This window comes from Mus musculus, chromosome 15, assembly GCF_000001635.26.
Source record: "Mus musculus strain C57BL/6J chromosome 15, GRCm38.p6 C57BL/6J".
Lineage (NCBI taxonomy): Eukaryota > Metazoa > Chordata > Mammalia > Rodentia > Muridae > Mus > Mus musculus.
In genome coordinates, this window is record NC_000081.6 from 5,095,739 (window position 1) to 5,122,749 (window position 27,011).

The following is a 27,011-nucleotide window of genomic DNA, read 5'->3' on the forward strand; positions in this document are numbered from 1 at the left end:
AAATAAACCCTTTCCTCCCAAGTTCTTTATGGCCTTGGTTTTAGAAGTCCGGAGACAGCTCAAGCTGGCCTACAACTCCAATTTTCCTGTCTTTGCTTCCCTGGTGCTGCGATCACATGTCTATGTCAAAATGCCCAGTGTAGGATTTCCATGTCTTTTTGTTTGATCGATTGATCGATTGATTGATTGTAAGGTATAAAGATCTTACTTCATAACAAAAAGCTCTGGAGACTCAAAAAAGTAAAAGTGAGGCAGTTTTATTTACAATCTTGTACAGTCTGGTGCCAAGTCAGAGGAAAGCAGGAGACAGACTGAGCACAGATAACAGTTTTATTGCCCAGAACGGAGGTCTCCCCCTCCTTACCACACTGGCCGAGTGTCCTGAGGTCTGGTGTTTTCAGGTCATCTGCCACTGACTTTTGTCTGTTTCTCAACCCACATGAAGTGTGGCTTAATTTACGTGCTTTATATCCTGCTTATTTTAGGGATTCTCAGGACCATAAACTTTATGTCCAAACGTCATCAGAGAAGCTTGACTCAGTCATTTTCTTCTCTAAACTTTTGAGTTTGGGGTGGGGGTAGCTAGACTAGCCAAGGCCATCAGGGCCCAGACGTAAGTGAGCTGGCTTAGGCTGAGAATGGACCATTTTATTTTATTTCTTACATGTGTCATTCTAAAAGACAGAATTCACAAGCAAAATTAAATACTTATATTGTCCACTATTTCTTTTTTCATCTTTTTCATCTTTACAATAATCATGAGATTAAATACTCTGAAAACAATATTATCTAACACATGTACAAATACACTAGTGTGATATTAGACTATTCTCAGATGTTTCCTTTCTAGAGTTCAGTTACTATCCATGGCTAATATGATTTCTTTGAGACTTTGACAGCCATTTTTTTTTCCTGACTGACTCCTTGGAACTATTTTACTATTTAAAATTAGCTTTATAGGGATGGGTGACATGGCTCAGCAGGGAAAACTTGTAACACATAAAGGTGAAAGGAGAGAACAGTCTCTATAAAGTTGTCTGCTGGCTTCCACATACACATGGCATGCACAGGCACACACGTGCACACATACACACACACACACAATACCCTCACACAATAATAAAATTACATTTTAAGTCAAAAAATTAAAGTCATAAGTTCAAAAATGGGACACATAGTCCAATTTATAAATCTTACTTTATTTCTAAATGAGGCAAAATTTTAAATCTACTTAAGGTGGCTTGTTTTTGTTTTCTGAGACTTGGTCTCACTATGTGCTGCTGGCTTAAACCTCGATTCCCCTTCCTCAGTCTCTTACATGTAAGGTCACAGATGTGTACCAACATGTTCGGCTAATGTAGCCTTTTATTGATACTTGGTGACACTTAAAAACTTAAAGCAGCTCTGGTTAAATATCTGAATCAAATACATTCCTTCTAACACAGCTAACTAGCAGAAGTTACCCAAATGTTCAGAACAACAGGAGTCTACAAAAATTATAACCCTCTCAATCATAAGCTCTCTCAAACATTGCTTATACCCTTTATAAATTCATCTCAATCTTTTCAATTAACTCTAAAATTAAAAACTCACTAACACATTTCTGATTTCAAACCATTAGACTAGTAGAATATCAGGACCTCTAATGAGGTAAATTTTCTTAGCTATTATATAAAGAATGAAACATACACAAATCAGTACCAAGGTTAATGTAAAAGTATGTTTTATTGAACATTCATTATTTCTGTGTGTAAGGGCTAAATGAGATAGTATTATCAGGCATGACTACTGTGGCTGTTAGCAGAAGCAAGCTGATTTAACTGTACCAATGGTGCAGACTGTCTATCTGCTCAGTGCCTGATAATAAACCCAAACCAAGGCACCTCTGAAGCTGCTTTTCTTCAACACTGAGATAAGGTGAGCTCCATATTTTCATCATTTTACAATCACACAGACTCCACTCCCTGGGTTCAAACCCCACACCATCGGATAGTGAGGGCTGGGCTCAGTGAGTTCATGTATCCTTAGATCCTGCTCTTTCCTCATCTTGCACGTATGATTTGGCAGCTTCATATGTGTATACAATGATCATATCCATCCTCAGCTCTTCTCCCTTCCTGCTCAGCCTGACCCCTACCCACTCCTTCCCGCTCCTTAGGAGGGTTAGTCGTTGGTTTGGTTTGGTTTGGTTTGGTTTGGTTTGGTTTGGTTTGGTTTGGGTAACCCACTGAGTGTAATTAATGATGTCTTCTGGAATACTGACTGAACTCTTTGGTTTGATGCTAGATCCAAACCTTCTGTGCAGACAGGGTCTCATTATGTACTCTGGCTGATCTAGAACTTGCTATGTCATTGTTATGTAGACCAGACTGGCCTACACACAGAGATCTGCCTGCTTCTCCTGAATTGGGATGACACAGCCCTCATGCTAAACCCTGTAGGTGTGTGCCACCTTGCCCAGCCAGACCCTACTGATAACTGCTTTCACAGTTCCCACACTTAGAAACTCTGCTATGCACTTAAGACTTTGCATATTTTTTTGTTTGGCTATTTTTATCACTTTCACTGAAACTTTTCTTCAGACTGTTATATGGGAAGAATAGCTTAAGCAAAGATCACACATCCTAGATCTCTAGAGTATGTTCTTTAACGTCTCCCTGCTCTTGGGTGGAAGGCCCTGGCCTGTGAAGGCTTAGTCTTCGAGGATTTAGGTTGAGTGGGTCTCGGTTGAAAAGGCTTAGGTTGGGACTGATGGGCTTTATGTGCCTTACACTGAGTAGACTGGGATGGGGAGGGCTTAGCATGGGAGGGATGCGGATGAGAGGGCTTAGCATGGGAGGACTGTGGATGAGAGGGCTTAGCTTGGGAGGCCTGTGGATGATGGGAGTTAGCTTGGGAGGACTGTGGATGAGTGGGCTTAGCTTGGGAGGACTGTGGATGAGAGGGCTTAGCTTGGGAGGACTGTGGATGAGAGGGCTTAGCATGGGAGGACTGTGGATGAGAGGGCTTAGCATGGGAGGACTGTGGATGAGAGGGCTTAGCATGGGAGGACTGCGGATGAGAGGGCTTAGCATGGGAGGACTGCGGATGAGTAGGGTTAGCATGAGAGGGATTCTGATGAGAAGGTTTAGCATGGGAGGGATGTGGATGATGAGAGTTAGCTTGAGAGTGAGTGGGTTTAGCTTGGGAGGCCTGGGAGTGAGTGGGTGTAGCTTGGGAAGGCTGCCCCTGAGTAAGGTTTGCATGAGAGGGATCCAGATGAGGGGGTTTAGCTTGGGAGGGCCGGGAGTGAGACGGTTTTTTCTGAGAAGGCACGGGTTGAAACGGCTGAGGCTGGAAGTGTTTGCTCTGGAATTTGGGTTGATGGGCGCTGGACTGGGAGGTAGATGAAAGTTTACTCCCAGATGTAGATTGAGACCCTGGTTTGAAAGCAAAATCCGCAGGCCTTCCCTGTGTTGTTTGTTGGGCTCCTTGATGAGAGACTGGCATTATCCGTTCTTGACTGGCTCCTGCTGGCTGACAGGGCTGAGGGTGAGGATATTTAATGTGGGGCAGTGTCCTTATAGACTTTCCAGCTGCTTTAGTCAGCTGCAGCCCCTGCGCACAGGCTTTCTCAGGTTGTGGCTTCCCTGCAGCTCTCCTTGCTTGTGAGCCAAGAGAACGTCCGTGACCTACTCGAGAGACCACTGTCCCAGACCTCTCAAGAGTTCTGGACATCTGCCTGCTCTTAGGATGGGTCTGTACAGGAGAAGCCTGTCTCTGTGATCTCCCAAATGGTCCATTCGGGTGATACTGCTGAGGAGTTGCTGAACATCTTGTGAATCTTTCCCTTGAATAAAATCTCCAGGGTTGGAGGTATTTAATAGCAAAGTTTTGACCTCTGCTGTGAACACTTGTATTCTGATGGGGGAATGGAAAGAACCACTCAGCCTTCTGCTGTGATCTAAAGTGGGAGCTTATAGCCCGGGGGGCTCTCAAAGGAACATGGTAAAAGTTACTTCCAGCTTCAATGGGCAAGGGCCATGGGTGTGCTGGATAAGGCATGAATACTGGAGTCTGATGGAAGATTACAGCATTCTGGCTGTCCTCACATTGAGTTCCAGGCTCTCTGAGTGGCTTCTGAGTTCGGCTTTCAGATGGGCTTTTTGTCTGACTCTGTGGTTGCTGGTTCTCACCTTCAATTGTTCTGGGGGAAACTTGAGTATCTTGAATAACTTCAAAGTCTTGGTCTACCTGAATCCCCAGCTCCCTGGCCAGACAGGCCATATCTTCAAGGGACACACATTTGAGTGGAGACGACATTACTTCCTGGAGGGCAGCTTGAAGGGCCTCCATAGCCCTCCTTCTATCCCCGGCTTCCTCTACTTCCCAAAACAGTAGCTGTGATGGCCTCAGTTTTAGGATCTTTTGGAAAATCTGAGCCTCTTCACTCTCCTTGGCCTGGGGACTGAGGATGACGTAGCACCTTTCAATGGCATCGTCTCCTAAGAACCTCAGCAGGGCCCGCTCCTTCTCCCCGAGGCAGTCTGTGAGGAAGAACACAGCGGAGGAAACTTCCACCAGAAACCCAAATTGCACCCAAAAGCTTTCTAGATCGCCACGAAGGTTGGCCACAGCAACAGGTTTCTGGAAAACGTGTGGGCTCACCGTTAGCTCTGCATCGTCGGGAAAGTGCCACATCACTTCCACCAGGCCATCAGAAATTTGCCGAGGCAGCACAGGGACCGACAGGTCCCGACGGAGGAAAAACGTGTGTGGTTTCTGTCGAGAGGAGCTGAGCAGTGTGTTCAGAATTCTGGACTTGGAGAAGCTGCAGTGTCCCAGTCGCACAAAAGAGATGACAGGCATCTTCATGAGACTCAGAGACGCGTCTGTTTCCCTGGGGGGCCCGCCTGAGGACTGCGTTGCGTGCTGCTTTAGGTCCTTCATGGCCCCCATCATTAAGATGCTTTTGTTGTTCTCTGCATCTGGCAGTAGCAGGGGAAGAGCAAAGCAGCAGTGGTACATATTTGACATGACTTCACGTTGCAAAGAGCTGTCTGCGCAAAGCATGCAGGCGCAGAGGACATCCAGGGGATGGATGGTTTGTGCGTCTCCAATTCCTAACTTCTCCATTCTAGCCAGCAGCAGTTCTTTGTTCTCTTCATCCACCATCTTGTGCCTAAGGGTAAAATCTCTGGCTGTCGAGTCTAAAGCCTGAACCTTCATCAGGAAATTCCAAGCTAAGTCCCCTGGGGTCTCGGGTGTCCACTCACGTCCTCGGTCTGTGGAAAACTGCTTCACAGAATCTGGGAGAAGCTTCCTGCTTCTATCCATGTTCAAACAAGACAGAACATGCTGAAATACTCTTTTTCTCTCTGTAAAGCACAAAGGACTCATTATTGCCTCGTTCCCTTCCCTTAAAAATACATAATTGACAATTTCATTGCATAACATAAGGTGTAAGACTCTGTCTTGGGATATAGCTTCTTTGGGACAGTGCTTACCTAAAGTATATGAAACCATGTGTTTGATCTCCAGCACTTCAGAAAAACAAACAAACAAACTAACTAACTAACTAACAGAAACAGGAGTGATAGCATGGGCCAATAATCCCAGTGCTTGGGAAATGGAAGCAGAGGTATCTTGGAGTTCAAAGGCATTCTTGGCTGCAGTCAGTGTGGGGCCAGCCTGGGCTACATAAGACCCTGGCTCAAAGGGGACAAAAAGGGGGGCTCTTGAGTCATGTTTGCCAGAGCCCACTCCTGTTCTGTGAAATCCACTCTATATTTTTACTCTCATCTAAAAAATATTTTTATGTTTAGTGTGGTGTGCGTGTGGATGTGCATGCCGTGGCATGCATGTGATAGTCAAAGAACAACATTCAAGAGTTGGTTCACTCCAAGTCATGTTGCCTACTCTACTTTCATTTTTAACAAATCTATACTTAAAGTACTCAAAAAATAAAAGGTTGCACACATAGGTGTCTCTTTGTCAGAATGGTGCTGAATGGACCAGATACAGACATCCCGAACCCTAACTGTACACTGTAAGTTCCTCTACTAATGATCTCCACTTCCATGGTTAAAACTAAAAATTGCAGCTGGGCGTGGTGGTGCACACCTTTAAACCCAGCACTTGGGAGGCAGAGGCAGGCGGATTTCTGAGTTCGAGGCCAGCCTGGTCTACAAAGTGAGTTCCAAGAAAGCCAGGGATATACAAAGAAAGCCTGTCTCGAAAAAAGAAAAAACAAACAAACAAAAAAAACCTAAAAATTGCAAAACCCAATTTCTTTCTGGTTACAAAGCCTCTAAAATTACCAAGGTGCCTTAAGCTGAAACAGAAGGTAATGTCAAAGTGGCTACTGACTAGATATGTAGATTGGGAGGTAGGATGCTTGTCTGGCACGCACACAATATCATCACTAGCACGAAATAAAACCATGAACAGTGGATTGTGCCTGCAATCCTAGAACTTCAGAGGTGAAGGCTGGAAGATCAGAAGCTGAAAGTCATCCTCAGGCCATGCTGGCTTCAAGGCCACCCTGGATGTCAGGGGACTCTGCTCTGGGTCTCAAGCCCACTGCAGAGGAAGGTGTCCATGGCTGGGACTCATCCATATGTGACTAGTAAGTGCTTAGCACTTAAAAGAACATCCCTTCGATGCTTTCCAATACACAGAGAACATTGTAGAAGAAGGGACAGATGGAGACAAGGGCCTTGAGAACACTGTCTGCTATTGAACTCATGTCATTGTGCTCATGAACTCAGAGCCATCTGCACAGAAATGTGCCTGTTGGCGCTGTCAGTGGTGGTTGTGGGAAGCTACTGGCAGTCGGTGGCAGCTAGGAGGCAAGTCTTCGGTATAGCACCAGTGAGGTGCCCATGTTCCAATGTTTAATGCACACTAGTGCCCTAAAGGTGACCCTGGACAACTCAATGGGTCACAAAACCAGAGGACCTGATAGTGGCCAGGAGGCTTGTTGGGTATAGGAGGGGCTTGTGGATATGTAATAATAGAAGGTGAGGAATGTGGCCAGAATACATAATTATATACACATAAATGAAATTGTCAATGAACAGATTAATTAAAAACAGGAAAAAAAAATGGGCTGAAGAGATGGCTCAGCAGTTAAGAGCATTGACTGCTCTTCCAGAGATCCTGAGTTCAATTCCCAGCAACCACATGGTGGCTCACAACCATCTACAATAGGGTCTGATGCTTTCTTCTGGTGTGTCTGAAGAGAGCAATGGTGTACTCATATACATAGCATTAGAACTCATATACATAAAATAAATAAATACATCTTTAAAAAAATAACAGAAATAAATGAGTAAGGTAACCCCTACTGCACAATGGGAAGCGACTATAGAAATCACTAAGCCAATAATCCGTGTTTACTTCTGCTCATATGGACAGCTTCCATATGCAAGATTAGGGATCTGCTGTTCAAGAAACTGCAGATCAAAAACGTTTGGGAGGGCTGGTGAGATGGCTCAGTGGGTAGGAGCACCCGACTGCTCTTCCGAAGGTCCGGAGTTCAAATCCCAGCAACCACATGGTGGCTCACAACCATCCGTAATGAGATCTGACTCCCTCTTCTGGAGTGTCTGAGGACAGCTACAGTGTACTTACATTTAATAAATAAATAAATCTTTAAAAAAAAAAAAAAAAAAACGTTTGGGAAAATATGTTTATTCTGAACACACTGACTGACTTTTTTCAAGGAAATAGTTCTATCTCCCTGAAAAATAACTATTTACATAGAGCCTGTATTCTTTTTTTTTTTTTTTTTTTTTTTTTTTTTTTAGTGTGGGTATTCTAGGAGATTGAAGGAAGGAAGGGAGGATGGAGAGAAGATGGTTAACGGGTACTGGAGTGCAATAGTTAAGAATAACTTCTAGGGGCTGGAGAGATGGCTCAGCGGTTAAGAGCACTGACTCCTCTTCCCAAGGTCCTGAGTTCAATTCCCAGCAACCACATGATAGCTCACAACTATCTGTAATAGGATACGATGCCCTCTTCTGGTGTGGCTGAAGGTAGCTACAGTGTACTCACATATATTAAATAAATAAATTAAAAACAAAAACAAAACCTCTATCTTATTTAAAAATACATACATAAATAAATGAATAACTTCTAGGCCAGGGAGACAGCCTTGTACGTACAGGCATTTTCTGCCCAGCCTGATGACCTGAGCTGGATCCCTGGGACACACATGAAGAAAGGAGAAAAACAACTCCTGAGAATTGTCCTCTAACTTCCAGATCCCCCACCTACACACACACAAATAAATGAATGAATGATGTAATTTAAAAGCTGGGTATGCATATAAAAAGGAAGAATAACTTCTAATATTTTGTATCACAGTGAGACATCTTTGGTTGAGAATAATTAATTTTTCTAGATCAGCTAGCATAGAGAGCTATTTTATTTTGTGTTTGCTTTGAGACGGGACTTCATTAGCCCAGGCTGACATCAAACTCCCAGTCTTCCTTTCTGGGCCTCCGGAGTGCTGGCATCACCTGCGTGTACCCCTCACCCAGCAAAAGGCTTCTGAATGGTCCCCAACAAATCATTTCGGGGGCAAGAGACATGGCGATTACCCTCACCTGACTATTACACACTGTTCACATTTGTTGAAATATTACACTTATGCTCCATAAATACATGTAATTACTATAGAGCAGTTAAACCTAAAACATAATAAATATATTTTTAAAAATGTATAGAGGTTACATATAAGTATCAAGTCTCTTTCTCTCTCTTTCTTTCAATTTTTTTGAGACAGGCTTTCAGTCTTAGCCCTGGCTGGCCTGGAACTCAGTCTGTGTCTCAGATTAGGCTCAAATTTCCAGTGGTCCCCTTGCCCCAGCCTCTGAGTGCTAGGATCTCAGGCATGAGCCACCAGGCCTGGTTCACTATGCCATTTTAAATAAGGGATTGGAATATCCACAGATTGTGGTAGTCAGAGGAGGTCCTCAAATATGCTTCCCTCAGACACTGAGTCTTTTAACGGTACTGTCTCCCATTGGCCTAGACCTGAGAACTCCTTCGTTCAATACCCTCCCCTGGAGAAAGCCACCATCAGAGAAATGCCAGGTTTCTGATTAGTTGATTTGCCCTATCATGTGTCATGGCACCTTCTTAGTCCATAGATAAGTTGATACACACTGTCTCTATACCTTCAGCGCTTTTCTCCTCCTCCTCCTCCAATGAGAAATTGATCTCTGAACAGCTACTGGCTTCACTGGAGAACCCCATGGTCTCTTCATTCTCCCATTCCTCTTCATTATCATATACAAAGCACTGTGGGTCCTTGCCGGCCTCTTCCTCCAAGACAGTCTCGACATCTTCAGGGAACCCAAGGTACTCTTGATGTTCCCCTTCCTCTAAGTACAGCGAATCATCTGGCTCCTCGTATCTCTGTCCATTGCTTAAGAAGGTGATACTTGCTGGGACTTCATACTCAACTCTTTTGACTGAATGGGGAGCCGTGACCTGCGGTGTCCCATGCCCTTCCTGGTTCTCCCGGGAGGATACTGCAAGTTCCCTGTGGCCACTTTCCTTGTAGGTGAAGAACTTCAAAGCTCTCAGATCTAGACATTCTTTCTCTTCTGAGAGCTCTGCTATCTCCGGGATTATTGTCCCAAGAGAAAGGGGATCTTCAGAATTCCTGTTCACCCCCACAGTCTCTTCAGCTTCCTGCCGTGGAACTTCTGAAAAGAAAGCATTTCATTATTGCTTCTGCTTTTTCAATGTAACAATTTTAAATTACCTGACGTCTCTGATCTTCAAAGCATCACCCTTTACTTTTATTGCCTTTTCTTCCTTTCTTTCAGACAAAAACTGTTGTCTGTGTTGACTGGGCTGGCCCAAACTCTTGAGCTCAAATATATTCATACCTCAGTCCTCCTCACTAGCTAAGGCTACAGGAACACACTCAATCTCTCTTCTTTGTTTCACTGGATGATAGATCGAATGCCTACTGCATTTGATCAGTAGTAACAAATCACTTCACGTGGTAAATAAGCAAAAAGAAGTATATTTGTTATGAACAGTATTTAATTATACACTTGACGAGGCCCGCAGTCAGATTTCTTTGGGCCATTGCTAAGCAAATCTGATCCCAGTAATTCTTAAAGAGTAAGACAATTACTGAATTCTAGATATAGTAAAATCCATTTTTTTCGAGGATTACGAGGTTTGTTGTAAAAGGTTACTTTTAACTGTCAGCACAACTTAGAGAAGAGAGTCTCAGGTGAGGAGTTTTCTGCATTGAGTTGGCCATTGGGCATGGCATTGCTATAAGTTAACTGTTGTGGGAAGACCCACGCTAGCCACTGTGGGTGGTCATAATCCCTAGGCAGGGGATCTGAGCTGTCTGAGGTACAGAAGCCACGCTAAGCACAAGCAAGCAAGTATGTATGCATTTTGTCTCTGCTCTTGACTGTAGAAATGATGTAAGGAGCGGTCTCAAGCCTCTGCCACTGACTGCTCCAACAGTGATGAATGTAACCTATAATTATAAACTAAAAATAAACCCACAAACACTTTGTGTTTGTCGGAATACAGAGACTAGAAAGGAAACTAGAACAAGACCTGTCCGACACTAAGGATCTTGAGCACACACTGTTTTAACCTAAGCCCCTACCTTTCTATCATCCCTTAAAATCATCTTGAGCCATCTTTTAGATTACTTTAAAAAAAAAAAAAAAGAGCTACAACTCCCTCTAGTGATCATTTCCTGAATTGCCAAACAATACAGTAGAATAGGTCCCTGCCCCATGTCATGAGTTATCTTTTGTAACATGTCATTTTTTAAAGATTTATTTATGTATTTTATGTGAGTACACTGTTACCGTCCTCAGACACACCAGAATAGAGCATCAGATCCCATTACAGATGGTTGTGAGCCACCATGTGATTGCTGGGAATTCAACTCAGGACCTCTAGAAGAACAGTCAGTCTCTTATCCACTGAGCCATCTTTCCAGCCCAACATGTCATGTTTTTTAAGATGTTATAAATTTTTACTAGTTCTTACTAATCAATTGAACCACAATGAATTGTATTCATTGTGGCATTCTTTCTGTCTCTGTCTGCCTGTCTGTCTCTCTCTCTCTTACAAACACACTCTTCCCACTCTCCACCAGCTAGTCCGTCTATTCCCAAAAGAGATGCTCTCTCCTACTTTCTTTCTTTTCTTTTCTTTTTTTTTCTTTTTTTCTTTTTTTTTTTTTTTTTTTTTTTTTTGGTTTTTTTTTCGAGACAGGGTTTCTCTGTGTAGTCCTGGCTGTCCTGGAACTCACTCTGTAGATCAGACTGGCCTGGAACTCAGAAATCCACCTGTCTCTGCCTTCTGAGTGCTGGGGTTAAAGGCGTGCACCACCACTGCCCGGCTCGCTCTCCTACTTTCTTGTCATACATATTTAGTATGCATATATAGAAATGTAGGTTCTACATATGACATTTGAAAAGGAGACCAAGCAAAAGATATTATTATGTTACAAAGGACAGAATGCAGGTAAAAGGGCATACGTCATGAAAGAAGATATAAAGCTATTTTTTATTTTTAAAAAAATTCATACAATTTTTTTCTGAGAGGGATTAGGATAGAAAAAAGTATAGTCAATATTTATTATAGAAGAAAAACCTACTTTTCCTCCACTCCCAGTTTGAACTCCATCATCATTCCTTCCTCCTCTTTTTATGGGGATAAGTAAATAAAAATGTAACTAAAAGTCAAAAAGTCGAAGACTAAAACCCTGAGAGAAGATCCATGGTTCATGGTCATTCTAACTGTTTAGCTGGATAAAGTTTGGGACTGGACAAATTTTTAGAATAAACAGATTTTTTAAGAAAGAAAAATAACCATATTTTATAAAGCATCAATTTCAAGACCTTTATCACTTATCAAATGGAGAAGCTACACTTCTAGAAACTACTGTTCCTATCACAGACAAGGAGCTACTGATCTTCCAACTGGTTCATTTAAAATGGTTTTCCCTGTACCTTCAGCGTGGCTATCCAAAGGTCTCTGGGGATGTAAACATCTCCAAATTTACTCACACAAACAGGAAAACCCTAGATGGTGCCATTATCAACAATGGGCTCTTTTCAAATCCCCGCCAAAGCAACAGGCACCAGACGGTAGCTGAAAACGCTGGAACAGTGTGATCAGCCATTGCCAAGCTCCTGGATCAGAGAGATCCACTGCTCCCTGCCTTGGAAACGACACACATTCTGTTTCACATTTCAGTAAAACTCGTCTCAGGAAGTCAGATCCAAACAACCAGAAACAATTCTCTTTCTCTTCTAGAAAACCTGCTTCCTCCCCCTTTGCTTCAAACTTTAAAAGCTCCACTTACCGTGCTTGAAGCCCACTGTGGACGCTGACTCTGGAAAGGCATTAGACAAACACCGGAGGAAACGCCGACAGCTGTCCTCTCCTTTTTTCTGTATCAAAATTAACAGCTTCCGACTTTTCTTCAGGGGATCTGTGATTTCCTCCAGAGTCTCATACTCCTTCTCAGAAATCAGGCTCCGAGAGGTTAACGTGTCCAAGATAGAGTCCGGATCTTGTTGGAGGACACTGAGCAACTTCGTACGTTTTTTTTCTATGAGTTCTGAGGAAGCACCCTCTGTAGCCATTGCTTCCTACAAACCAGGAAATGGATCAAGTCATTCTGGCAGGTAAAGAAATCTATGTTAACAAAGAAAGGCAGAAATCCTACTTAGCAAAGATAAAACGCGTCAAAAATACCTGTTGTTGGAGAGGGCAAAGAGGACAACAGAGAGTACAAACACAGGAAGTCAGCCCGGAGCACTCTCGGTCTGTGGTTCTGTGGTTTCCTGTTGCTGATCTTTTATCTGTGTTTTCTCTGTCTCTCTGTCTCTCTGTCTCTGTCTCTGTCTCTGTCTCTCTGTCTCTGTCTCTCTCTGTGTCTGTCTGTCTCTCTCTCTCTCTCTCTCTCTCTCTCTCTCTCTCTCTCTCTCTCTCTGTGTGTGTGTGTGTGTGTGTGTGTGTGTACACTTGCTGAGGTTGGAATCCAAGGTCTCATGTGGTTCTGCTACTGATCTGTACCCGGAACCTTACTCTCTGCTCTTTTTGATGGCTAGACTAAATTTCACTAATACTGGGCAGTGGGGAACATGCCACAAAGGGTGGCCCACACCTCTGATGCCAGCATTCAGAAGGCAGAGGCAGGAAAATAATAATCGTTGCAGTTTAGTGGCTGGCTAGTCTACACAGTGTGTTCTAGGCCACCCAGGACCACATAGTTAGACCCTCTCTCAATAAAACAAAACGAGATGAAGTGAACCCGGGACCTCCTCCAGGATGTTTCGTTTGAACATTGAATTGGGCTAGGTATCCCTGCTCTGGGCCCTAAACTGTGATGTTATAAATGCAAATCGACTGATTTGTGGAGAGTAATCTTCAAAATGCAGGTAAAAAATAGATCAAAATTGTAAATGTATAACCCTTCCCTCTAGCAATCCCACCTCTAGAAATGTAGGAGCTGGAGAAATGGCTTAGCAGTAAGAACACTTTTTGCTCTTACAGAAGACCTGGGTTCATTTGCCAGCACTCTCAAGGTGGTGCTTCATAACCATCCATAAATCCAGTTCCAGCCAGGCGGTGGTGGCACACGCCTTTAATCCCAGCACTCAGGAGGCAGAGGCAAGCAGATTTCTGAGTTCAAGGCCAGCCTGGTCTACAGAGTGAGTACCAGGACAGCCAGGGCTACACAGAGAAACCCTGCCTCAAAACACACTATATATATATACACACACACACATATATACACATATACATATATATATACACATATACATATATATATATATGTGTGTATATATATAAAATAAATATAGTTCCAAGAGCTCCAACTTCCTTTCTGACCTCCATGGGTACCAGGCACACACATGGTACACATCTATACACACAAGCAAAAAAAAAAAAAAACACATATAAGAATCTTTACAGAAAATATTATTAAATGCATGCCAAAAATATACATAGGAAATATCTATTCCAACTGGATAATAGCAGAAAAGCAAAAATATCCTAAATTTCCATAAATCAGAGGTCTGTGAAATAAATGATAGCAGGAAAATACCAAGGAACTATTAAACTGGTAAAAAGATTTTACTAATTTGTGACACATCATGCGGGTGATCGGAAGTGAACCCTAGTTCCCTGGGAGAGTAGCCAGTGTTCCTAGCCATCTCTCCAGCTTCCTGCTAGGCTGTTTTAAAGGATAAAGTAGAACCTAATAGTGATGATAAGCACATTATATTATTTTGGAGAATAGCAAGTTACCGATCCCATTTAAAAAAAAAAAAAAACTGGGCAAGATAATACACACCTTTAAGCCCAGCTCTGGGAGGCAAAGGCAGGTGGTTCAAGGCCAGCCTGGTCTACATAGAGAACTCCAGACCATCCAGGGCTATATAGTATGATATATATATATATATATATATAGCGTCATCTCAAAATTAGACAAACAAACAAACAACAAAAGCAAAGCAGTATGTAAGCTACGTGTGGTGGTGTACGCCTTTAACCTCTGGGGAGGCAGAAGCAGATCTCTGTGAATTGGAGTCTGCTCTCCATAGCAAGTTTCAGACCAGCTAGAGCAGCACAGTGAGACCCTGTCTCAGAAAAGCAAAGCAAGCAAAACCAGTATGTGTACAGCATATGCCTGTTGCACATACAGCAGACATTTTTGTAAGAAGATAATTAAGAGAGACAGCCCAGGTTTTAATACTGGCTACTCCTGAGCATTGGATTATGAATGGATTTATAGTTTGTACACTAATACATTCTACATTTGAGAAGGCTCAACAGTTAAGAGCACTTGCTGTTCCGCGGAGGACCTTGGTTTGATTCCCAGCACCTTCGTAATGGCTCACACAGAGCAGGAAGTCCACTGCCAGGAAATCCAATGCCCTCTGCTGAGCTCTCTGGGCACCATGTGGTATACATACATACATGGCGGCAAAACACTCATGCACATTAAATAATTTTTTAACTCAGATTAATTTTTTTGAGACAGGATCTTTCTCACATAGCCCTGCTGTCTAGGAACTCATTATGTAGACCAGATTAGCCTGGAACTTACAAAGACTCATTTGCCTCTGTCTTCCAAGTTTCTGAAATTAAAGGTGTGTGCCACAACACACAGCAAAAATTTTAAGTGTTTTTATTAGCAGACATTTTCTCATTTTTATTAAAATTATATGGTTGGTCTTCAAGAACCTGAAAACAACCTAAATATCAGTATGGAAATAGATAACCTGTGGAATTTCATGAATACTATTTTTTTTAAGATTTATTTTTATTAGAGCCAGGAAGTGGCGCCTGCCTTTAATCCCAGAACTTGGGATGCAGAGGCAGAGAAATCTCTGAGTTGGAGGCCAGCATGGGATATGGAGTGAGTTCCAGGCCAGCTGTGAATTCCAGAAAATCTGTCTCAAGAAACAAAAATAGAATTAAACAAACAAACAAACAAAAAGGATCTATTTTTATTTACCTGTCATATGTGTGCAGGTACATCCAAGGCCAGAAGGCATTAGATCAATGGAGTTTCAGGAAGTTATAAGTTGCCTAATGTGGGTGTTGGGAATCAAACTTGAATCCTCTGGAAGAGCGGCACGTGAACTTAATTGCTGAGCTATCTCTCCACCCTTTTTATTTAATATATTATATAGCATTCATCAGGGAAAAAATTCAATACCCTACAATATCGAAAAATCATTAAAGAGTATCTAGGAAAAACTAAAGGTCCCAAAGGGTCACACTCAGCATAAAATCCTTTTAAAAAATTAAAATTGAATATATATACATATATATATGTATGTGTGTGTGTATATACATATATATATATCACACATTCACACACACACCTAGGAATACTCATGAAGTCATTAAGATATTATTGGCTGGGCAAAGTAGGCAATGTACAGAGGAGTCTAGGACAGAAGGATTACTTGAGTCTAACAATTGCAGGCCAGCTGGCCCACTTCAGAAAACCCACCACTAGCCAGGCTTGGTGGCCCACACCTTTAATCCCAGCACTTGGGAGGCAAAGGAAGGCTGATTACTGTGTATTGAAGGGTTACCCTAGTCTACATAGCAACTTCCTAACGAATGAGGGCTAGAGAGATCCCGTGTCAAACCCTCACAGGGGAAAAAAACAACACACAAACATACCCAAAGAAATAATGAATATAAAGTTCAGAATTTTATTTATTCAAGTGGGAGAAAGATGGGACATGTACAAAATGAGAAGGGTAGTGGAGCCTATGTTGTCCTCTTGGGCCAGGTTACTGTTATTAGAAAGAAAGACTATGTAAATAAAGGCAGGCCATGTACGGAGCAATGCTAAGTATGCATTTGCAATTAAAGACATTACTTCTCTGACTATGGCACCTGAGATGGAATAAGAAATTTGAAAATCCTTCCCTAAGATTTATTTTTAGGTGCAAAGTCTTTTTTTTTTTTTTTCCTCAAAGAGCTTTTTCATTTTCTAAAGTTTTATTTGGTTGGCGATTTATAATTTCATGTTCTATGTACTGCAGATCCATGATGATGTGTGGTATATGAATGCGCAGTGTAGGCAGACTGAATCAAGGTAATTAGCATCCCCACGCCTTGCTTCTTTACGTATTTCTCTTGTCTCGCAGCAAGGCCAGGTCCTCTAACTGCTCCCCGGTTTCTGATGCTCACAAGCTTAGGAAAGAGGTTTGGCTGCTTTCTGTCTTAGGCTGTTTCATTGCTGTGAAGAGACCCCATGGCCACAGCGACTCTTACATAAGAAAGCATTTAATTGGGACTTGCGGCTTCTGAAGATTAGTCTATTGTCAGCATGGAGGGGAGCATGGCGGCATGCAGGCTGCTAAAGTAACTGAGAGTTCTAGAGCCAGATCTGTAAGTAGCAAGAGAGACACTAGGGTCTACCTTGGGTTTTTGAAGCCCCAAAGCTCCCAAACCCCCAGTGACATACTTCTTCCATCAAAGGCCACACCTCCCAACCCCTCTTAAGAGGTGTCCCTCCCTGAAGACCAAGCATTCAGATATGATGATGAGGCCCTCTTACTGAGACAACACTGACTCTTGCTATCAAACACAGAGAAGTCGAGCTGGGGCCCAACCAGAAGCTCCACCCCTACTGACTTAGCATCCGTGGCACTGGATGCGCTTTGCACAGGGCAGAGGTGAGAGCAGTCATCACCACCACTCAGCCACACAGCCTGTGAACTACCACAGTAACTTGCTGCAGAGATATACTGGTACAATGGTGGCATAAATATGGGAGGAACCAACTTTCTGATGGGATTTAAGGCCCACTCTGTGAGATGGTACCATATCTGACACTGCTTGGGTGGCCAAGAACCTGAGACTAGACAGGTCACCGGCTTAGGGGGAAAATCCATTGCTTTTATTCTGCTAAAAGGTCACAGGAATATAATGGTCCCTAATGACATATTACTATACCCATAGTTGAGTGCTTGGCTTAACCCTCATCAGAGAAACTTCTTGCTGTAGTTGGGAACTAACACACCCACAGCTGGACAGTATGAAGAGAATGAGAGATTTTTGAGCACACCATCCTAAGTGGGATGTCTTCATCATAACCCTCCCTCCTATCAAGGCTCAGGGACCTCATTGGAAGGGGAGATGAAAAGATTGCAAGTACTAAAAGTGACAGATGACTCCGAGGAAACAGTGTCTTTCAGATACAGTAGGACAGGTGCATGTGTGAACTCACAGAGGCTGGGGCAGCACCTACAAGCCTTGCACAGGTTCAAGCCAGAAGGAATCCTGGCACTGGGAGAGGGAAGTGGACATTGCTGGCAAAGGGAATAATCAGTTTTCTCCAGTAGACTCTCACTGGGTATATCAACACCACTTCAGGGCAGTCTTCGGGCCCAAGGGGACTTTTGATCTTTTCTTTGTTTTTGTTTTTCAAGACAGGGTTTCTCTGTATAGCCCTGGCTGTCCTAGAACTCACTTTGTAGACCAGGCTGGCCTTGAACTCAGAAATCCGACTGCCTCTGCTGGGATTAAAGGCGTGCGCCACCACGCTTTTATTTGTTTGTTTTGATTTTCATTTTTGTGGTTTTGTGGCAGGAGTTGGGGGTTGATAAGGGTTTTGTTTCTTTTTATGTTTGTTTTAAAAGAGAGAAAAAGAACATAAACTTGGATGGGTAGGGAGTTGGGGAGAATACAAGAGAAATCTGGAGGAGAAAAACAGGAAAGGAGGAGGGGGAGGGAGATAAGGGGAGGAGGGGGAGGGAGGGGAGAGGAGGGAGGGAAGAGAGAGAAGGGGAAGGGGGAGAAAAGAGGAAGGGAGGGAGGGGGAGGGAAGGGGAGGAGAAGGGAGAGAAGGGAGGGAAGAATAGGATATACAATTAACCTGGTCTCTATAGCTGCCAAAAAAGAAAAATTATAGAGAGTGTACTGGGCTAAAGAGTCTTCACCTGGGGCTGGAGAGATGGCTCAGTGGTTAAGAGCAGTGGCTGTTTCCAGAGGTCCTGAGTTCAATTCCCAGCAAGCACATGGTGGCTCACAACCATCTATAATGGGACTTGATGCCCTCTTCTGCTGTGTCTGAAGACAGCTACAGTGTACTCATAATACATAATAAATCTTAAAAAAAAAAAATCCTTTATCTGACATTGGGTGTGGTGGCACTCTCCTTTATCCCATGGCTCCAGAAGCCGAGGCAGAAGGACCTCTGTGAGCTCTCCACTAGCCCAGTCTTCATAGCTAGTTCCAGGCCAGCCAAGGAACAAAACAAAAATGGCCCACTCAGTTTCAGAAGCTGCCAAACTCGGTGCCGTACCTTAACACTACCTGCCAGCACCTGGGAGGCTGAGGCAGGAGGATCACTTGGCCTCAAGAGTTTGAGATCAGCCTGGGCAACACAAACCCTGTCTTAAAAATGTAAAGAACAGAAAAGAAAAAATAATGTCCCGCCGCTGTGGACACGCTCCCGCCGCCGCTGCGGACCTACCTAAACCTAGCAGTTGGGTAGAAGCCTGGAAACTTGAAGGGCTTCCTACAAGGCTCTGGAGCATAAATTTCAGGACAAAAACCGATGTGCGGATTTCCTGCACACCACAAAGAACAAACTCACTTTAGAGAGAAAAAATGATTTCACTGTCTGATAACTTCAGCTGTAGGCACGTCTTTGGATAAGGTCAGTGACATCCTGCCTCTGAGGGTGGGCTCCTTGGTGGTTTAACGCCCAGCCTACCCTTTCTTCACTAATGTCATTTTTCATAGTCAATGCTGTAGACACAACTCCATGACCCCATCCCAAAAGAGCTGTTTAGTACTCCAAGCGAGAGCATCCAGTGACGTGATAAATCCTGAGGTGGCAGAGAGCACTAAGGTTTCAGGTTAGTTAACCTTGAGATGGAGAAATTATCTAGGTGGGGTGAATGTAGTAACAAGCGGTCTTAAAAGTAGAAGAACACAGAAAACTGTACTACAACGTAAGGTAGGTTATTACTGGCCTGCAAGGTGAAAGACAGCAATTAAACAGCGACTGAGCAGAGCTACACCTCAGCACTACATTTCAATTTTAGTCAAACCAAGCCTCACTTGTGCTTCCCAGCAGAACTGTGAATGAGGCCGGCAGTGGTGGCGCTCGCCTTTAATCCCAGCACTTGGGAGGCAGAGGCCATACAATTTTAAGTGTGCGATACAATTTTGTTATCTGTAGGTACAGTAATGCAAGAGGACCCTAGAATTTATTTCCCATAACTGAAAGTTTACACCCGTTGACTAAATCTGTGTTGCTTCATGCTACTAAATTTATAGCAATTTGCCACCCAGTCTCCTAAGACTTATTTATAGTCCAGTTCAACCATTTGAATGCTTGTTTGCTTTCTCTCCCGTGTGCCCTATCTCCTCCCTCCTCTGATTTCAGTTTACTACTTCTGAGTGGAAAGGATTATACATTTTTCTTTCTACTCCCCTCCCCTAGAAGAAATTGGTACGATTTGCTAACAAAAAACAAAACAAAACAAAAAGCTTCCTTGGTGTTTGCTTTGTTCTGCTGTCCACTATCTTAAGATTTTTGAATGTGATAGACTAGCGATTCTCACATTTGTTTTAGAAAGTATGTAGATGGTATGACTGAGACTTTTCCCCAATTCATCAATGTTCGTACTATATTCTCCATGTTTCCTACTGGGATTGCGGACAGACAGTTGCATTAGCGCTAATCAAGGATGTCTAGGGTTACTTATTTCAAAATGATCTAGGAAAGTGTTTTATACAGTACAGACTTGCAAACTGTACTCAAGTCTAAAAGGGTCAGATTTCCTGGTGGCGGCGCGCTGGCTGGAAGCTGTTATTTAACAAGTTCCGCGTGTGATTCCTTGAGTGCGATCAAACAACTGGCCTCTGAATGACCACCGCGTGAAATCGAGTCGGCCCGAGTCAGAAGCTAACTAAGCTCCTACCCTCGCCGAGACACTTCGTGACTCCATCCTCTCACCAACTCTCCATACAGGCAAGCGAGCGGCCACATCAAAACGAACCTGGGAAGGCTGGCTTTCCCGGATCGGGATCCCAGTCCCAGCACTGCACAACCGCCAGGGGCGCCGCCACGCACTGGGTGTCTGACTCCCCTCGAGCCCCGGGACCGGAAACCAGACGGACTGCCAACACCGCAGCAGCCCCGACACCGCCAGAAACCCTCTCCAACCAGGAGGCGGGCCGCTGGGGAGGGCGGAGCCACAGCGCCAGGCACGCCCCCTACCGGTGTTGCAGCCCAATCGGCTCCCTGGCTCTCTCGCCCGGGAGACTACACCTCCGCACCCGAGGCCTGATAGGGCTGCACCAAGACCCGCCGGAAGTAGTTTCCTGGGCGGAAGCTTATCCACAGGAAGTGGCGGGGGTGCTTTCTCTTCCGGTCTCTTTGGCCTCGCCGGTAGAAGCAAGATGGTGAGTGTGGTTTCTGGGCTCTGTAAATCTCTCTCCATCCTTCTTCCTCGGGCTGTCCTGCCTGTTGCCCGGCGCGTCGGTGACAAGGTTGCGAGTGAGGGGAGCTGATGGGCGAGGAGACGGCGTGCTGTGGTCCGCAGGAACTGGAAGGATGGCTGCTGTGTGCAGAGCCCGGCCCACGGTCCTAGCGCCGCTGTGGGTCTCTCTGGGCTTTGGAGGAGACGTACGCACTGCAGCCCCGGGTGGGTGATCAGGACAGGCTTGGGGACATCTGTCCCCAGCCGCCGAGAAACCGGCTGCTTGGTGGGCAGTACCGCGACTGAGAGACGGGCAGAATGTTGTCCTTAACGCCTAAAGCCAAGGAGGCTTAGGTCCGCGCAGAGTAAGGCATTATAATGGTCGTGTGGATAGCCGGTAGTGCTTCCTACCTACCCTACCTGTGTGCTAAGATTTAAATCTTTACACCGTTTTGTCCCGTGTGGATCTTGTTTACGTCTCATCCATACTCATTGCTAAGAAAATGCCAGAGTACATTGAGAAGTCAGATTTCAGAGTTGCTTATATGTGGGGTTTTTTTTCCTGCTTTTTCTTTTAATGTGCAGACGAAGGGAACGTCATCCTTTGGTAAGCGTCGCAACAAGACGCACACGCTGTGCCGCCGCTGTGGCTCCAAGGCCTACCACCTTCAGAAGTCGACTTGTGGCAAGTGTGGCTACCCTGCCAAGCGCAAGAGGAAGTGTAAGTACTGTAATCCGCAGGCGGGCTTTTACCTTGACCTGAGGTAGCGATGTAATAGAAAACACATTTGGCACGCAACAACTTTGGAGGTTGGTTTGTTGGCTGAGTGGTTAAAACATAGTAATGACACTACTGAGAAAATGGGCTGACACTGGGTGCTTGGGAAAACCATTTGGAATCCTATTTTTTTTATTAGATAACTGGAGTGCCAAGGCTAAGAGACGAAACACTACCGGGACTGGTCGGATGAGGCACCTAAAGATTGTCTACCGCAGATTCAGGTACAGTTTTGGCTAAATGTCATTGGTCCTCCAGGGTAGGATGAAACTTTGCACTCTTACTGAAGGGTAGGAATGATACTGGGGTTTGGTGTGGGCCTGAGACGCCCACATTTGTCAAGACTATGAGTGGGATCTGGGGGGCAGCTTACTTGGATCTGCCTCCAGACTTTGCTCAAGTCTGCTAAGCTGTTCTGGGTGCCAGTCATAACATAGATGGGTATCTTTTTACTGGAGGCTAGGCCTTGATGTTCCTTAAAAGTACAGAATCCCCAGCCCCCCTCTTAGACTTTCCTGTGGGGTCTGTGCTTTGACAGGTGCTTTTGTGTTTGTCTCTGTTTTAAACTCAGTCCAGTTTTGTGAACTTGATGTGTAGTGGCTTGCTAGTGTTTGATAGGCTAGTGGCATGTTTTGAGCCTGATTAACCTTTATGTGCTTAGAATCACTCATCTTCCTATGTAGTATTGAGTAGAAATGAGTGCTACTTAACATTTAGACTTCTGAGTTGAGCAGCTTCAAGATCCTGTTAAGCTTGGTCAGTGTTTCCTGTTACTAAAGGAAAGGTGCCAGGACCTGTCCTTTATAGCTTAAGGAATAGCTTCATAAATACTTTAGTTCTTGTGGAAATAGGGAAAATGAGCCCAAAATTGTTGAGACAGTTAACTTTAATGTAATGTGGGTGTCTTGATTAGGGTAAACTAATAGCTTATCAATGATGTCCTAAAAAATAAATGTCTGAACATATGACTGCTATAATGATTTCAGCATTTAACTGAGATAAGCTCATTACGGTCTGCTTGATCAATTTGGAGGCAATGTTTGATATTGCTGCTTTAACTTTTTTTCTTATCTTTAACATGGCACAGACATGGATTCCGTGAGGGAACAACGCCGAAACCCAAGAGGGCAGCTGTCGCAGCATCCAGTTCTTCTTAAGGATTTCAATCAGTCATAAAATAAATGTTCTGCTTTCAAAAATTCTGTGGTGATCTAAGGTACTTTAACATCGGTTCAGAGTTCGGTTATATGATTGCTCTGGGATCCTACGCTTCTTCCTTCATAGTTCCTGTGGGTCCGAAGCTGGGAGGGGCTGGGTGGACTCTCGGGAAAGATACTCTGAGCCTGTCTCGGTCCCCATCGTGTTTGCTTGGCCCTGGGCATGGAAGTGGGTGAGTGATGAGCTGAACGAGCAGGCTTGCTAGAGATGAGGACAGTTACTGGTGTGGTTATATCACTACCATGCCTACAGTGTCTTAAGACGCTTACAGTCTGTAAGGGACTTAAATGATTTGAGCTCTTACTTATCCTGTAGTTTCTGATTTTTAACATTTACTTGAATAAAGCCAAGCAAGATAAGCCTTTATTCCCAGCACTTGGTGACAGGTGGATCTATGAGTTGGGGATCAGAGCTACACATTAAAACTCTTAATTCATCTTACTAGAACTCATAGTCCGTGTAGACTTAAGATTGGTGTGTGGTTTCCTTACTATGGCTGAATGTGTAATTTCTATCAAGGCTTAAATCAGACACTGAGGCAAGTGGGAATTAAGCTCTGGGTGTCCCGACTTGACAAACTCTAGAGATGGGAAAGATTAATACAACTCTGCAAGATAAGTGGGGCTTGAAAAAAAGCTTGTGTTAGGATTTGCAAGGTGACCTCAAGCTTGGTGGTGGCTGGAGCAGCTCGGGCCTTTAATTCCAGCACATGGGGTGCAGAGGCAAACTCAAAATCTTAAGTTTGAGGCCAGCCTGGTTTACAGAGTTAGTTGCAGACCTACAGAAAAATCCTGTCTTCAAAATCCTTTCTTAAGCTAATGCCTGTGGGAGAATTTGGGTGTTTGTGATGTCAGTTCTAGTATGTAATGGAGTTGAGAAAAATTACAGCCACAAAGCTAGGCAATAGACTGCTAAATTGAGGGTAGGGTGCAGATCTATTATTCGATACTCAGTGTGTCTAGAATTGTGACACCAACAAACATTGGGTATCCTCCATAGCACATGGAGTACGTGGAGTCCACTAGTCTCAGGTTGAACATGCCTGGCAATAAATTTTGAGCAGAGGAGTGGGTAGAGCTAACTTGAACCCTTGGCCCTGCTACTGGCTCAAGTGCTGGGGTTTAAGATGAATTTATATATTTTATTTGTATGACTACACTGTAGATGTCTTCATACACCAGAAGAGGGCATCAGATCCCATTACAGATGGTTGTGAGCCATCTCTCCAGTCCATGACTTTTGCTTTTTCTAAGACAAGGTCTCACTGGAAGCTCTCCTGGAACTCAAAGGATTGATTGGCTTACCTTTCTGGGACTGGGATTATAGGCATGAACACATGGCTGTGCTTGGATGCTTGAGTTGAGAGAAGGCTCAGAAGTTAAGGACGCTTGTTTCAGGGGACCCAGATTTAATTCCTAGTGTGCACATGGTATTTCACAGCCATGGCTAGTTCTAGGGAGTCCAACACCCTCTTCCCTGGGCCAGGCACACACGTGGTACACATAGGCACTCAAGCAAAGCGCTCATGGGCATGAACTTTATAGAAGCAGAAATCACGCTTTATTACTATTTTGGATAATACTCAAAAGTTCGTGTTTTTCAGTTTGTAAATGAGGGCTGTGACAGGGATTTGGGGTGATAGAAGAACTAGGAAGTGAAGCCATGTCTCTAAAAACAGCTATTTTAAGTCTGGAGTAGTATGTCAAACTGTAGTGCATGCTAAGTAACCAAGGCAAGTTGCCAGCTTTGCTGGAATTGTCACCTCTGAAATGTCTCATGCCCCAGGGGGCTCTCTTTTTCCATTCCTGTGTATATGTGTGTGGACACAAAGGTCATGACAAGTTGTGAGTTCCAAGGAAGTACAAAGGCTTGGTGACACATTTTCTATCTTTTTTTTTTTTTTTACTATTTAAATGTTTTATTTCATGTCGGCCGGGGCTCCGTCCCAGGCTGCTTCACAGGTTCTCGATGGGCTGGTGGGGCCAGTACGGGTACTTCTTGTCCAGCTTGGTTTCTGGGAAGATCTCATTCAAGTCATCAATGGTCATCTGGTCAAAGGGAATTATGTTCCTCATTTTCTCCAGCTGCTTCTCATACTCCTGGATCCTGAGCTGGGATCCAGACACAAATTCAGCACAGCTCTTCACATCCTCCTTCTCCTCCTGGTCCACCAGGGCTGTGTATTTATCCTCAGGCACAGGAATCTTCAGGGCATTATACTTCTTTTCAAAATCATCCACCAAGCCAGGCTTGGCCACATTGGCCCTGTAGTAAGCCCAGTCAATCGCAGGTGGTTTCTCAGACAGACTAGCCAACCTGGCGTGGAAGGTCTCATTCCAGGACTTCAGGGCATTTCCAATTGCCTTCTGATTTTGGGGCATGACCTCCACAAAAGATACCCAATCAATGGTTTTTAGAGCAAGTTTACGCCCAGCCATCTTGGGATACTTCACCGACCCCCGGCGGAGTGCTCTCTCCAGCAAGCAAGAAACGGGACCACATTTTCTATCTTGTACTCTAATTCTCCCTTTTGCTTCCTCTGTCTTGATCAAAAGTTGATCTGGACCAGCTATGATGAGGAAAAAGCCCACTGACCACCAGCACTCAGTGCAGGGTCCAGGAGAAAGGTCTGCATTTCTGAAGTCAGCAGTTACCTGAGAACTGGCCTGGTAGCGGAACAGTTCTTAGTGGAAAGCAGCTTATAATTGGACTTCTGGGATAGGGAAGGCATATGGAGAGCAGCAGCCCTCGGAGGACAGACAATCCCTAAGGGAGGAGAGAAAACGAGAAGCTGCATAAGAACTATTCTATTAGAGACAGCTCTTCAGAGAACAGCACGGCACAGTGGTTTATAATCACAGGAGTCCTGAGATGGCATGTTGCAAATATACCACGAAACAGATGAACGACACCACATATGGTAACTTTCGAGTTGTGCTGGCACTTTATAAATGAGCAAAGTGGGCCATGGTGGTACATGCTTACAGTGCAAGGACTTGTGAGTTAGGCAGGAGAGTCCATCTGAACTACTCAGTCGTGGTCTCCGCAGACTTACCCTTTCTCGGTCACCTTGCATAAGAATGAAAAGCAACCTTAATTTCTCAATACAGCCTTCATGGAGATGCAGTGTCAAGGTCTGGTGCTTTAAAAGAAGAGACAGCTCTCTCCTGGCATAGCCTACCAGGACTTTGATCTTAGACTGGAAATGTGAGAAGCAGATTGCCATTAGAGTACAACAGGGCTCTGAGTAAAACTTAGTTGGCTTGACTAAACTGTCCTGAAAGTATTGTAGACCAGCATTGTCTACTAGCAGTACAATGGGAGGGCCAAAGAGATGGTGCAGCAAAGTAGAAAAGAGGAGACACCCTGCTCAGCAGAGTCCTTAACTAGCAACCCAAGTCAGTGAAAAGCCAAGGTCAGTGGCACACGTCTGTCACCCTGCGTTTGTTGCTAGGGAGACTGAAAGCTAAGGTAGAATTGCCAGGAGGCTTTAGGCCTAGCAGGGCTTAAGTATATAGTGTGGAAGAAAGGGAGAAGGCAACCGGGTGTGGTGGTGCACGCCTTTAATCCCAGCACTTGGGAGGCAGAGGCAGGCGGATTTCTGAGTTCCAGGCCAGCATGGTCTACAGAAAGGCAAATATTAAGAATGAAATGTAATGAGATGCAAATCAAGTATGTAGTTTAAATTTTGTAGACAACATTTAAAATGTAAAACTAATACTTTATTAATGTAGCCAACGTGTCACCACACAGTTGGCATAAAAATTGACACATCTTAGATTGATTTGTTTCCCCCTGTTAGATGAGCAAACCATAATGTACTTGACACCATCTCCCTTTCGACTAGTTAGACTTCAGTGCTCGTGTGGCTGCTTGCTACCCAAACAAGGAATGTGAACCTCAGCGTTAAGTTTAGAGCTTTGAGTCTGGCCATTAGATAACACTTTCTTCAACAGAAATAATGCTGTAGCAGACGTGCTGGCACACATGAATCCCAGCACATAGGAAGGACTGGAAAGACCTGTTTGGAAAAGCAAGCAACACTACTAAGC

General features: G+C 44.2%; 2 protein-coding genes, 1 non-coding gene and 1 pseudogene across 5 annotated transcripts; 2 read left to right on the forward strand and 2 right to left on the reverse strand.

Annotated features, from left to right (window-relative positions):
• Positions 1-1,181: 1,181 nt before the first annotated feature.
• Positions 1,182-20,824, reverse strand: Card6 (caspase recruitment domain family, member 6). Of its 3 annotated transcripts, none has more exons than XM_006519987.4 (4): positions 20,541-20,824; positions 12,350-12,638; positions 9,165-9,698; positions 1,182-5,357 (listed from the first exon to the last, which is right to left on the reverse strand). In XM_006519987.4, exons 2-4 carry the CDS (start codon positions 12,630-12,632, stop codon positions 2,647-2,649), a joined length of 3,528 nt encoding a protein of 1,175 aa, XP_006520050.1. In that variant the 5' UTR covers positions 12,633-12,638; positions 20,541-20,824; the 3' UTR covers positions 1,182-2,646. The 3 variants fall into 3 exon arrangements, with proteins under 3 accessions (XP_006520050.1, XP_030104393.1, NP_001156610.1); XM_030248533.1 differs by lacking the exon at positions 20,541-20,824 and adding an exon at positions 12,745-12,930 and having other exon boundaries at positions 12,350-12,667; NM_001163138.1 differs by lacking the exon at positions 20,541-20,824 and adding an exon at positions 12,745-12,795 and having other exon boundaries at positions 1,701-5,357.
• A 50-nt stretch (positions 20,825-20,874) lies between these two features.
• Rpl37 (ribosomal protein L37) lies at positions 20,875-23,402 on the forward strand. Its single transcript, NM_026069.3, has 4 exons — positions 20,875-20,946; positions 21,549-21,684; positions 21,881-21,965; positions 22,829-23,402. Exons 1-4 carry the CDS (start codon positions 20,944-20,946, stop codon positions 22,896-22,898), a joined length of 294 nt encoding a protein of 97 aa, NP_080345.1. The 5' UTR covers positions 20,875-20,943; the 3' UTR covers positions 22,899-23,402.
• Snord72 (small nucleolar RNA, C/D box 72) lies at positions 22,683-22,742 on the forward strand. The gene has a single exon (NR_028091.1). It is a non-coding gene; the product is annotated as a small nucleolar RNA, C/D box 72 (small nucleolar RNA).
• On the reverse strand, positions 24,864-25,434 carry Gm10250 (predicted pseudogene 10250; annotated as a pseudogene).